Raw genomic sequence first — 14,023 nt, 5'->3', positions numbered from 1 at the left:
CCTAGATGCGAAATCGTTCGCATCTAGGAATTTTTTCACTGTGGCCATCTTGTGGCCAAATAGTAAACTGCACCCACATACATTTTTAATTAAAGAAAACTATTATTTTACATGTAAAACAAACAGTTTCCCTCCCACACCAAAAATTACCCACATACATTTTTTATTAAAAAAATAAAATAAAAAAAATACAATAAAAAACAAACAAAAACAACATAAATAGTTACCCAAGGGTCTGAACTTTTTAAATATGCACGTCAAGAGAGTATGTTATTATATTATTTAAAATTATAAGCTTATAAATAGTGATGGACGCAAATTGAAAAAATGCACCTTTATTTCTAAATGAAATATCGGCACCATAAATTGTGATAGGGACATTGTTTAAACGGTCTAATAACCGGGACAGATGGGCATATAAAATACATGAGTTTTAATTACGGTAGTGTATATTAATTTCAAACTATAATGGCCTAAAACTGAGAAATAATGAATTTTTTTCATTTCTTTCTTAATCTTCCTGTTAAAATGGATTTAGAAAAAAATAATTCTTAGCAAAATGTAGCACCCAAAGAAAGCCTAATTAGTGGCGGAAAAAAACAAGATCTAGATCAATTCATTGTGATAAGTAGCAATAAAGTTATAGGCGAATGAATGGGAGGTGAACGTTGCTCGGATGCATGAGATTTTCGGACTGCGGTGCTGAACCGGTTAAAGGATACCCAAACTGACATGTGACATGATGAGATAGACATGTGTATGTACAGTGCCAAGCACACAAATAACTATGCTGTGTTCCTTTTTTTCTTTCTCTGTCTGAAAGAGTTAAATATCAGGTATGTAAGTGGCTGACTCAGTCCTGACTGACAGGAAGTGACTACAGTGTGACCATCACTGATTAGAAATTCCCCTTTTTACCTCTCTCTTGCTCTCAGAAGCCATTTTCTGCTAGGAAAGTGTTTTATAGTTGGAGTTTCTTATCAGTAAGGGTCACACTGTAGTCACTTCCTGTCTGAGTCAGGACTGAGTCAGCCACTTACATACCTGATATTTAACGCTTTCAGGTAGAGAAAAAAAAAAGGAACACTGCATAGTTATTTGTGTGCTTGGCACTGTACATACACATGTCTATCTCATCATGTCACATGTCAGTTTGGGTATCCTTTAAGCAAGCACAGAACTTTTTGTGCTGTGTGAGGAGTCTGACAGTGAGTGAAGAGGGGGGAGGCAGGAAAGCAGCAGTGTTTCATTTGACTTCCACAGCAAAAGGGAGGAGGTGGCACTGCTGTCCTGACTGAGGAGGAATGGAGAACTGCCGACTGGCAAAGGGTGAGCAGTTTGTCACAGACTCACAGCCAGCAAGGGTGCTATTGTGTTGAGCCGCAGCATGTTATGTATCAGGTTGTTGCATATGCTCCCTTGCTGACTGAGAACATTACACAAAGCAGAAATATTACATGGTATAAGGTGTATGTAGAGATGGCCCAGACGGTTCGCCCGGCGGGTAGTCCGTGTGGATATCAGCTACCTGCGCCCATGGCGGGTAGCGGAAACATAGCGCGTCCGACCCGCTTCCTATACCTTGTCATTGGGCTAAACTTTGACCCTCTACATCACAGTCAGCAGACACATGGCAGCCAATCAGACTGCACTCACCCACGGACACGGGCTCCCCCCCCCCCGATAAAAACACTGCAGTGTCAGCCATGTTCTCACTCTGCTGATCTTGCTATAGTGAGAGCAGGGAGAGCTTGCTGGAGAGCTAGGAAAACCGTTAGTTAGGCTGTTGTTAGCTTGCTCCTCACACAATGTTGAATGCTGAAAACACCCCACAAAAAGCTCTTTTGAGAGCTAATATTCTTCTGATATGTTTTTTCTTTTGTGTGTGTGACACAGACAGGTATAGATACAGCCCTGTCGCAGCTGGACCTAGTTGCTGACTGTACTGTGCCAGCCAGGCCCAGCACACTCTGTATTACTATTGCGTATCTTTTCACTGCATTTGTGATTTAACTTACTAAAGAGCATAGATAGAGCCCACAGACAGTTGCCAGGCCAGCTTGGATTTGTAGTCCCACCACTGGCAGCACACTGTATTATTACCATACCATTGCATATCGTTTCACTGCATTTGTGATTTAATTTACTAAAGCATAGCTGTCTTTGTGGGTGACACTGCATAGATAGAGCCCACAGACAGTTGCCAGCCAGGCCAGCTGGGATTTGTAGTCCCACCACTGGCACCACACTCTATTCTACCAGTGCATACCTTCCCATTGTACCTGTGTGACAGCACACTCTATTATACCAGTGCATACCTTCCTATTGTACCTGTGTGACAGCACACTCTATTATACCAGTGCATACCTTTCCACTGTATCTGTGGTTGAACGTACTATACCATAGCTCCCTTTGTGGCTGTTCTTTATTGCTGAGAGAGACCACCCCAAGGTTATTTGACACTGATTGTGTGCCTCTTTGTGATTACACACACTGTCTACCACTATTGAATATTGTTAGTAGTACTGCATACCTCCAATATGGGAAAAATAATAGGCAGAGGAGGCAGGCCACCCCGCAGGTATTTTCAAGGTCGTGCCGACGTGATTTTGTGCGTCCCTCAATCAAAGTACAGTGTTCAGAAGGCACGTACCCTCAACTCCCAAAATTCTGAGGATGTGGTTGAACAGCCCACCAGATCTTCTACAGCTTCCACTCAGAACCTCCGTGACGCACCGTCCTCCTCCTGCTCAGTTTCTGGTTTCCCACAAAAACGTAACACTGCAACCACTAGCAACCCAGCTGCTCCACTTGATGTGTCAGAGGAGTTATTCGCACATGATGCATTTAGTGATGCACTTGGGGTCATCCAGTCAACACGCCCTTCAACGCCTGCTGTTGCCAGTTGCCACCACCCGAATCACTGGGGTAACAATAGGGGAAGCAGCCCCTGCCCCCGCAGGGGGGCCCGGGGCCCGCTCATTGTCATTTTGAGGGGGCATGAAGGGTCACAGCATGAGGGTAGAGCTTGGTAGCATGTCGGTGGGGAGGGGGGATGGTCCCCCCCCTCCTTCCCTCACCTCGGGTTCTCCCCTCTGCGCTCCCCTCCTGCCTCTATGTGAGTGTTAGCAGCAGCGGTGGCAGCTATATTTACCTCCATCCACCACAGAGGATGCCGATCTGCAAAGAGCTTCACATTACTTCCTGTTAAAACAGGAAGTAATGTGAAAGAAATGTGAAGCCCTTGCAGATCGGCGACCTCCTGTGGTGGATGAAGGTAATTATAGCTGCTGCCGCCGCTGCTGACGCTTACATAGAGGCAGGAGGGGAGCGCAGAGCCCGAGGTGAGGGAGGGCCGTCCCCCCTCCCCACAGACATGCTACCAAGCTCTCCTCTCATGCTGCAACCCCTCTCTTGCAGGGTGGCCCGGGGACTTCTAGTTACGCCCTTGACCCGAATGCCGACATTCCAAAGCTCACCAGTGTGGCTTTTTTTTGTTTGTGTGCCTCTGATACCAGCAATGCCATCTGCAACCTCTGCCAAAAGAGTCATGGGAAGCCCAACACCCAACTAGGGACAACTGCTTTGCGAAGGCACCTGATCGCAAAACACAAACAGCAATGGTATGCACTAGAGATGGCCCGAGCCTCCGATTTTCGGTTCGCGAACTTCCGCGAAAGGTTCGGTTCGCACGAACTTTCGCGAACCGCAATAGACTTCAATGGGGAGGCGAACTTTGAAAAATAGAAACACTTATGCTGGCCACAAAAGTGATGGAAAAGATGTTTCAAGGGGTCTAACATCTGAGTTTTTGCATGGATGAGTGGTAGAGACGCCAAAAGTCCCGGGGGGAAATCTGGATTTGACGCAAAGCAGCGTTTTAAGGGCAGAAATCACATTGAAGGCTAAATTGCAGGCCTAAAGTGCTTTAAAACATCTTGCATGTGTATATATCAATCAGGGAGTGTAATTAGAGTACTGCTTCACACTGACACACCAAACTCACTGTGTAATGCACGGCAAACAGCTGTTTGTGTAGTGACGGCCGTGCTGGACTGGTGTGCACCATGGCAAGAGTGGAGGCCATGGCGGTTTTCCAGCCCATATGGCCGGGCTGAGGTAGCTGAATGACAGAACAACAGTGACTGAGTGTGTCCAGCTGATTGAATTTGGTCTGTCCACAATGAAGCAACAACCTTATTATCTTCTTGTATGTAGATAGGCATAGGTAGGTGCCCCAGTATAGGTAGGTAGGCATAGGTAGGTGTCCCAGTATAGGTAGGTAGGCATGGGTAGGTGCCCCAGTAGTTAGCTAGGCATAGTAGGAGTCCCAGTATAGGTAGGTAGGCATAGGTAGGTGTCCCAGTATAGGTAGATAGGCATAGGTAGGTGCCCCAGTAGTTAGCTAGGTATAGGTAGGAGTCCCAGTATAGGGAGGTAGGCATAGGTAGGTGTCCCAGTATAGGTAGATAGGTATAGGTAGGTGCCCCAGTAGTTAGCTAGGCATAGGTAGGAGTCCCAGTTTAGGTAGGTAGGCATAGGTAGGTGTCCCAGTATAGGTAGATAGGCATAGGTAGGTGCTTCAGTAGTTAGCTAGGCATGGGTAGGAGACCCAGTATAGGTAGGTAGGCATAGGTAGGTGCCCTAGTATAGGTAGGTAGGCATAGGTAGGTATAGGTAGGTGTATACATATATATAGGTAGTATAGGTAGGTAGGTAGGCATAGGTAGGTGTCCCCATATAGGTAAGTAGGTGCCCCTGTAGCTAGGTAGGCATAGGTAGGTGTCCCAGTAGTTAGCTAGGCATAGGTAGGAGACCCAGTATAGGTAGGTAGGCATAGGTAGGTGCCCCAGTAGTTAGCTAGGCATAGGTAGAAGTCCCAGTATAGGTAGGTAGGCATAGGTAGGTGCCCCAGTAGTTAGCTTGGCATAGGTAGGAGACCCAGTATAGGTAGGTAGGCATAGGTAGGTGCCCTAGTATAGGTAGGTAGGTAGGCATAGGTAAGTGTCCCCGTATAGGTAAGCAGGTGCCCCAGTAGTTAGGTAGGCATAGGTAGGTGCCCCAGTTTAGATAGTTAGGCAGGGCCTGGCTGGCACAGTAATAGCAATTACCAAGGTCCAGCTGCAACAGATAGGGCTGTATAATGCAGTGTCGGTGGGCAACACACACAAAAAAAAACACATCAGGAGAACATTAGCTCTCAAAAAAGCTGTTGAGGGGTGCTATTTTAGCAATAACAATCAGCCAGGAGCAAGCTAACAAGCCTACAAGAGCCTAACTAATCTTTCTCTATGAGAGTCTGCCAGCAGCTGTCCCTTCACTAATTAAAGTGGAATATAACCCGTCTAGCGGAATATAACCCGTCTGGTCTAGTAAAAAAAAAAAATGCTGGTTGCATATAATATACTGTAAATAATGTTTTAGAGCAAAGTTGAAATGCAGGGTTATATTCCGCTTTAATGCAGGCACACGAGTGTAATGGCCAGCGCTACCTGCCTTTTATAAGGGGGGAGTGGCTCCAGGAGAGAGTGTAGTCTAATTGGCTACAATGTGCCTGCTGACTGTGATGTAGAGGGTCAAAGTTGACCCTCATTGGTGCACTATGATGGCGAACGCGAACCACCGGGAGTTAGCCTGGAACCGTTCGCTGGTGAACCATTCGGGCCATCTCTACTATGCACACATTAATAAAAGCAGCACACAAATATAATAACGTTAGAAATAATTTTTGATAAATTTGACAAACATGCTTTAAGAAAAACAAAAGAAAATAATAGGTAGTACAGTGAGCCAGTCGGCTTGCTACCATCATAAATTTCTATAATTAACTTCCCATCCCATCTAGGCCTCTGGTACACGTCAGATCATTACGCTATGCTGGTCGTTTACTTGAGCATAACGCACTAACTTATTATTTTTTGTAAATGACATTTTGTAAACCGGCAGTAAAAGCCCTAAAAGAAAAAGCCTGCAGAACATTTTATGCCATCAGAAGACAGCTTTACCACCTAAAGGTGGCCACTAACGGTCCAATTTCTAGCGAAAAATCGTTCGAGCGATCAGAAATTCTGATCGGATTGGTTGTAAATAATCTCCATTGGTGGACACAATCGATTATGAACGAGTGAAAAAAATGTCGCCCGAATGAATTTTCGTCGAACCAGAATTTGGATTTTCTTGTTGGTTGTGATAGATAGGAAGTAAAGATTGGTTCGTTGATGGTGTAGTGAACGATTTATTACAATATTTCACATCTGATCAGAATTTCTGATCGCTCGAACGATTTTTCGCTAGAAATTGGACCGTTAGTGGCTACCTTAAAGAGTAACTGTCAGGCTGCAGAAGCTAATTTAAACCTCTAGTCTCCTGTGTTAAACAGTTTAGAAGGAAGCCAAAAAGACATTACTGAAGATAAAGATCTATCTTACCTTTGATGTATGCTTATCAGCAAAGCTTAGAGCTAAGCTGGACGCAAGCCGCATAACATACTGCAAAGCATTCTGGGGCCCTCCCCTCGGCTGCTAAGGAGAAGACGGGATCAAGTTTCAGCAGCTTCTAAAACTCAGTCCAGCCACAGCACAGATAAATCTCCGGGCAGCGTACACTGCAGGAGTCCGCTATTGTTCCTAGCCACATGGCTCATTAATATTCACTGCAAACTAGTGTTATTCTGTATGAGCTGTTCTGTGATCAGAAGCAGGCAGGACATGACGACACATTTGGCTTCACAAACATGGAACCTGCCATGAGCTGTCAGGAGCATCATTCTCTGCATATACTATATAAAAATTCTGTGAAATCCAAACGTGGACAGTGAAATGCATATGTAATGTAAGTACAGCCAATCTTTAGCTACTGATATATGTGTTTATTTTCTCTGAGACCCTATACCTAACAGCTCCTCTTTAAAACCACCAGTGAGAGTATGGGTAAAGATATTCGACAGCATCATCACCCCAATCCTGCTTTATAGCAGTGAGGTATGGGGCCCGGTCACCTACCCTGACCAATCCAAATGGGACTCCAGCCCAACAGAAATCTTCCATCTAGAGTTCTGCAAGTATCTTCTCCAAGTCCATCGCAGCACCTCAAACTCAGCCTGCCGGGCAGAGCTAGGCAGATTCCCACTATGGCTTACTATCCAGCAGAGGGCGCTCTCATACTGGGCGCATACACAGAGCAGCAGCCACAGCACTTACCACCATAAAGCCTCACTGAGCCAGGTGGGCGAGGTCATACCACACGCTCTCAAGCAAAGCATCAGCAGCCAGCCCAGCAAAGACAACCAACACAGGCTGACAAAAGCCCAAATAAAAGGGACTATAGAAAGCTGCAAGGAACGATACATAGAGGAATGGAGAAGTGACATAAAGAACTCCCAGAAACTCACTGTCTACCAATCACTACAAAGGGAGTACACAATGGCTCCATATCTGGAGAGGCTACACCACCACAGAGACAGACAGTCCTTGAGCCTGTACCACCTGAGTGCCCACAGCCTGGAAATAGAGACATGGCGCCACAGACAGACATGGAAGCCCCGGGAGGAGAGACTGTGCAGACAATGTGAACAGGAGGTCTTGGAGGATGTGGCCCACTTTCTGCTACACTGCTGCAAATACGCACCTGTGAGGACTGTCCACTTCCAGAGACTCTCCGCCCACATCCAGGATTTTACCTCCACAGATGAGGAGAGGAAACTCTACATCCTACTGGGGGAGGAGGAAACAACCATGCAAATAGCTGCCCGATATGTCACAGCCTGCCACCAACTGAGAGGAACATGATACCACGTGGACTGTATATCCCAGTCCCCCATACTGTCCCTTACACCCTCCACACACCTATGGACTATATACCCCAACCCCCTATATCCTTCCCTTATTGCCACAATCCCCCCTCCCCATGTTAATGTTTTGTTCTGCTTTGGCAATGCTAAATGTATTTGGTCCTGCCAATAAAGCTTTTTTGGATTTGGACATTGTCCCCACACAGCATCTCTGCCTGCAGGCCGCTTGACTGCCTTCTCCGCCACCACCAACAGGGTCCACCAGGACTCCAGGTGGATTCCTGAATTTTTAAGGCCGCTGTTAGGAGCGGCCGCTAACAAAAATAATAATCATTTTTCTGGTGTGTGTACATGCCTAATTTTTATGGCTGCACTGTGGCTGCAACAAAATGCATGTACATGTGTCAATTCCCCTTTGTGATCCACCATATGGGCTGGAAAACCGCCATTGCCTGCACTCTTGCTAACGTGCGCACCAGCACGGCCATCACACAAACAGCTGTTTGTGGCGGTGCGTTAAACAGTGAATTTGGTCTGTCAGTGAGACGCAGTACACTACTTACACTACCTGATCCATGTATACACACGCAAGATGTTTTAAAGCACTTTATGCCTCCAATTTAGGAATGCAATGTGATTTCTGCCCTAGGGATTATAACCTTGCTCTGCGTCAAATCCGTAATTTTCCCCGGGACTTTTGGCGTGTATCCCACTCCGCCATGCCCCCTTCCAGGTGTTAGACCCCTTGAAACATCTTTTCCATCACTTTTGTGGCCAGAAACAGTGTTTGTAGTTTTTAAAGTTTGCCTGCCCATTGAAGTCTATTGCGGTTCGCCCCGTGTTTGCCGGTCCGTGGACTTTTGTGGAGGTTCACGGCCACGGACCCAAAATCTGAGGTTTGAGCCATCTCTACTGTTATGGTGAACAAAGATTTTTTTTTTAACTTAGAATATGTACTGTGTTTTTCAGAATATAAGATGCACTTTTTCTTCCCCAAGAAGTGGAGGGGAAAAATAAGTTCGTCTTATATTACAAAGTAAAATGTTTTGCAGAATGTGCAGGGAAGGTCTTACCCGATTCTTCCGCTGCGCTTCTCTCCTCCTCCTTCTGGCCCTGCTGATAGACAGGCTCCTCTTCTCCTGCAGCTGTGACGTCGCTGTACACTGCGGCCACCTGCTCCTATTCAGCTCTGGGTCCTCTGCTCCACGTGGCCTTCATACTTTGTATTGATCCTGTACTGTAACACCAGTGGCGCTTGTGTGCCGGGGTCATGTACACTGCACGTCATGCTTGACCCCAGGGCATGTGCACCACTGTTTTTACAGTACAGGACCAGTACGGGAGTATGGAGGCCACGCGGAGGACCTGGAGCTGTATAGTGGCAGTTGGCCACAGTGTACAGCTATGTCACAGCTGCAGGAGGAGAAGAGAAGAGTAGCGCCTCTATCAGAGCCTGAGTGAGGGGGAGAGGAGTGTGGAGGCAGGATCAGGGGAGAGTGTAATGTAGTGTGTCTTGGCTGGTGGAGCAGCAGGGGGTAGTGTAGTGTAGTGCAATGCAGTGTAGCTTAGCTGACTACCTGATGCTCGCAAAGCATTGTGTGAAAATTTTGAAACATTTTTGTGTTTCTACGAAGGAGTGTAGATCAGGGCTGGAATGAGTATCACCTTCGCCTACTCTGGGCAGTAACGATGAGGGCCGGGAGGGTTTTAATTGATGAAACTGTGTTTTCTGAATTACCTACAATTCTTCTTGTTCAGAGTAAGTGACTCACAAAGTCCATTAGCCAGAGGACCAGCATTACAATTGTGTGTCAGTCTTGTGTGTGTCATCTAATCTAAGAGCAACAAGACTTTTATTTGCTTATATCTTTGTTGTAGAGCTCCATCTGCTGGCAGCAAGTGGCAAATGTGGATTCTTTACCTCAAATGTTTCATATTTTCTTACAAAAAAAAGATTTTAAAAGGTTTCCCTCATAAATTTAAAAAATATATCAAAACAAAAGATTCCCTTCTTAGGAGAATGACTTGGCGCTGATTTTTGTTTCTTTCCCCCTACACAGCTGTAAAGGTGACCCACTATGTGACCGGAATGGTGGGAGAAAGTGTGGTTCTACACTGTGGTTCCGGGCCTATCAGAGAACTAAAAAACCTGTGCTGGGGGAGAGGGAATTGTTCAGCCAATTCCTGCAACTCCCCAGTTGTCAAAGCGGAAGCCGAAAAAGTATCCTGGAAAAAGTCAGACAGATATGAGCTGAAAGTGGACGTGGAACAGGGCAACGCCTCCCTGCAAATTACTGATGTCACTCTGGATGACGACGGCATCTACTGTTGTGGAATAATGGCTCGTGCGCGACCTCAAATGAGCCAGGTTCAAGTGGAGATACAAACTCGTAAGTTACCATCCACTTGGATTTTTAGTGTGGACTTAAAGGAGTACTGTAGGGGGAAAAAAAGAGTAGAAGCCCAGGTAAGTTCAACTATTTTTCTCCCTACCCCCCTACAGTAGGACTTTAAAGCTCCTGCAGATATTTGATGCCCAAAAAAGTGTTCATGAATGTTTCAGTGGTCGGTCTGATGTCTAGATTACTCACATTAACCCCAAACAATATTTATGACTGCTTGAATTTTGATTGATTTTCATTTAAGTCTTAAGGTGCCCTTTAATGGTACAATTGTGATATTTAGATGCGGTTTGAATGATCGTAACTAATTGGAAGGCAATTATCGATTGTTCACATTTACTGAACAATTCTTTCTTCAAATTCGATCATAAAATCCAACTTTTGGATTGATTTTATCCTTTTTAGCAATCAACCAAAGAATCGTTCCTTATCGATTGCTTTCATAAACAGATAATGTTCTATATAATTCGATCGTAAAAATCACATCGAAAGATCGCATTTGGTGAAAAAATTGTACTGTTAATGGGCACCTTAAGGGTGGACTTAAGCAAGCACATTGATTTAACACTTAAGTACCAGTGGTCTGTGCCCCCTTAAGGACCAGAGACTGCTGGTACAGAAACGGAGCAATCCCAACGAAATACTGGCAAATCGCCGCACATACCCGTCACAAGCGACGTCACCGCCGCACGTCGGGATCCTGGGCCACCCTCTCTGCCGTCTCTATGACGGCAGAGTTCCTGTGAGCTGGTCAGGAGCCGCTTTCATTGACTCCTGACCGGCTCAGGGTGTCTTTCAATGTAAGCCAAAGGGAGAGGTTTACATTGAAAGACTGGACCAGGAGCAAATGAAATTGGCTCCTGACCTGCTCACATGGCTCTGCCATCATAGAGAAAGGCAGAGCCAGTGAGCTGCAGCAACAGACTGTGGGGATTAAGTGGCGAGATCAGCGGGAGCGACGGAAACGGCGAATGCGTGTAGCAGGCGGCTAATTGAAATCTACCTTATGCCAGCAAGGTGACCACCAAAACAGGGCGTAGATTTCAGAAGAACATTTGTGAATAGAGACGGCCCGAACGGTTCGCATGCGAACTTATTTGCACGAACATCGGTGGTTTGCGGTGAACCGCGAACTATATGTGCGTTCGACCCGCCCCCTATACTACATCATTAGGGTCAACTTTGACCCTCTACATCACAGTCAGCAGATACAGGGTAGCCAATCCGGCTACACTCCCTCCTGGAGCGCCCCTTTATAAAACGCAGGCAGCGTCAGCCTTTTCACTCAATCGTGTGGCTGCAGTAATTAGAGAAGGGAGAGAGAACCTGCTGACATAGGGAAAGCTTAGTTAGGCTCTTGTGTTAGGCTGGCTAACTTGCTCCTTTTTGATACTTATTGCTAAAAAGCACTCCTCAACAGCTCTTTTGAGAGCTAATGTTGTTCTTGTGATCAGTTTTTTTTTGTGTGTGTGTGTGTGTGTGTGTGTCTCACAGACACTTGTGTTGCATATACAGCCCTGTCAGTCAGTCGCAGCTGCTGGACCTTGGCCCCGTGGTAATTCCTACTGTGCCACTGCCAGGCCCAGCACATTCAGTGACTACCTGTATGTGTGACAGCTGCACATTTGTAATACCAATCACCGCATACCTACCTGTTCAGTGCACCTACCTACGTGATATGTCTGAGTTAGGCGACACTATGGACATAAGGTGTGAGGAGGAGGAGGATGATGAAGTACCTGCTGTTGGTGCAGTTTTGGAGGTGTCTGATGCAAGCGAAGCTGGGAAGGATGATGATGATGATTATTATGATGATACGGATGCCACGTGGGTTCCCAATAGAAGAGATGAACAGGGGGACAGTTCAGAGGGGGAGTCAGAGAGGAGTAGGAGGAGATGAGTTCCTGAAAGAAGCAGGGGGAGCTCACTGGAGGCAGTGTCCGGCGCCAGGTATCGCCACCTATGTACGTAGTGCCATCACCCCCGGGCTCAGTGGTGTGGACATTTTTTTGTGTGTCTGCCTCAGATCAGAGTAATGCCATCTGTACACTTTCTGCCACCAAAAATTGAGCCGTGGAAAGGCCAACACCTGCGTAGGGACAACTGCCTTACGAAGGCACATGGAGAAAAGGCACAAACTGCAATGGGAAGATCACCTGAGGAAAAGCAGCACACAAAAGCAAAGCCACCCTCCTTCTCCTCTTCCTCCTTCAGGTGCATCATCTTCAGCCGCTTTCTCCCTCACACCTTCACAATCACAGCCACCCTCATCCACTCCGCCTCTCACCTTGAGCTCTTCCTGCTCCTCTGCCCACAGTAGCAGCCAGGTGTCCATGAGGGAAATCTTTGAGCGGAAGAAGCCAATGTCTGCCAGTCACCCCCTTGCAACAGCTGGCTTGGCGGAACTGTTAGCTCGCCAGCTGTTACCATATCAGCTGGTGGACTCTGAGGCCTTCCGAAAATTTGTGGCCATTGGGACACCGCAGTGGAAGATACCAGGCCGCAATTATTTCATAAAAAAGGCGTTACCCAAACTGTACCATGAAGTTAAAAGGCAAGTGATGTCATCTCTGGCACACAGCATTGGGTCAAGGGTCCATCTGACCACAGATGCCTGGTCTGCCAAGCACGGTCAGTGCAGGTACATTACTTACACAGCCTATTGGGTCAACCTGGTGACCAATGACAAGCAGGGAGCACGTGGCTGTGCAGCGGCCCTAGTTGTGACACCTCCACAGCTTGCAGGCAGGCCTGCTGCCACCTCCTCTCCTTCTATATCCTCTTCGTTGTCGTCCTCCTCCTTGGCTGAGTGGCAGTTCAACTCTACTGGTGCTACGATCTCCTCTCCAGCTACACAGCCCCAGCTCCCCAGGGCCCATGCTGCATGCCAGGTACGACGGTGTCACGCCATCTTAGACTTGTCTTGCCTCAAAGCGGAGCGACACACTGGAGCTGCTCTGGAAAAACAGGTGGATCAGTGGCTGACCCCGCACCAACTGAAGATCGGCAACATGGTGTGTGACAACAGCAGCAATCTCATTTCGGCTTTGAATTTGGGAAAGTTGACACATGTACCCTGCACGGCACATGTGCTGAATCTAATAATTCAGAGATTTGTGTGTAAGTACCCAGGCTTACAGGACGTCCTGAAGCAGTCCAGGAAGATGTGTGGGCATTTCAGGCGGTCTTACACGGCCATGGCACGCTTTGCCGGTATTCAGCGGAGAAACAACTTGCCGGTGAGACGCTTGATTTGCAATAGCCCGACTCGTTGGAATTCAACGCTCCTAATGTTTAACCGCCTGCTACAACAGGTGAAAGCGGTCAAACAGTTTCTCTACAACTACAGTCAATGGACATGCTCTGGGGAGATGGGGATGTTCTGGCCGAAGTACTGGACAGACACTCATGCAAAATGCCTGCAGGCTCATGCGGCCGTTTGAGGAGGTGACAAACATGATGAGTCGCGCTGAAGGTGCCATCAGCGACTTGATCCCGTATGCTTTCTTCCTGGTGCGTGCCGTGCGTAGAGTGGTGGATCAAGCTGTGGAGGAGCGTGAACAGGAGGAAGAGTTGTGGGATAAATTCTCATCAGAACCAGATGTTTCCTCAACACCTGCGGCAGCACAGAAGGGAAAGGAGGAGGAGGAAGAGTCGTGTGGGGAAGCGGAGTCAGATGAGGAAGATGTTTTTTTTTTTTTTAGGAGGAGGAGGAGGAAGAACAACCACAGCAGGCATCGCAGGGGGCTTGTGCTGCTCAACTTTCCCGTGGTATTGTTCGTGGTTGGGGGGGAGGATGAGAACTTACTTGACATCACTGAGGAAGAGCAAG

At 47.0% G+C, this 14,023-nt stretch overlaps 1 protein-coding gene across 3 annotated transcripts in view; it reads left to right on the top strand.

The window, feature by feature from the left end:
- The window catches only part of LOC137561749 (polymeric immunoglobulin receptor-like), a 120,021-nt gene that overhangs the window by 63,660 nt on the left and 42,338 nt on the right, over nucleotides 1–14,023 (top strand). For 2 of the 3 annotated variants that reach the window (XM_068273097.1, XM_068273098.1), the window contains exon 4: nucleotides 9,850–10,179. The exons of the other annotated variant lie outside the window; for it this stretch is intronic. In XM_068273097.1, the coding sequence (XP_068129198.1) occupies nucleotides 9,850–10,179 (330 nt within the window). The remainder of the gene's footprint in view (nucleotides 1–9,849; nucleotides 10,180–14,023) is intronic. 3 annotated transcript variants of the gene reach the window in all.

Source organism: Hyperolius riggenbachi, chromosome 3 (assembly GCF_040937935.1).
Source record: "Hyperolius riggenbachi isolate aHypRig1 chromosome 3, aHypRig1.pri, whole genome shotgun sequence".
Lineage (NCBI taxonomy): Eukaryota > Metazoa > Chordata > Amphibia > Anura > Hyperoliidae > Hyperolius > Hyperolius riggenbachi.
The sequence above is the reverse complement of the archived record's forward strand: the minus strand, read 5'-3'. Positions and strand labels throughout refer to the sequence as shown.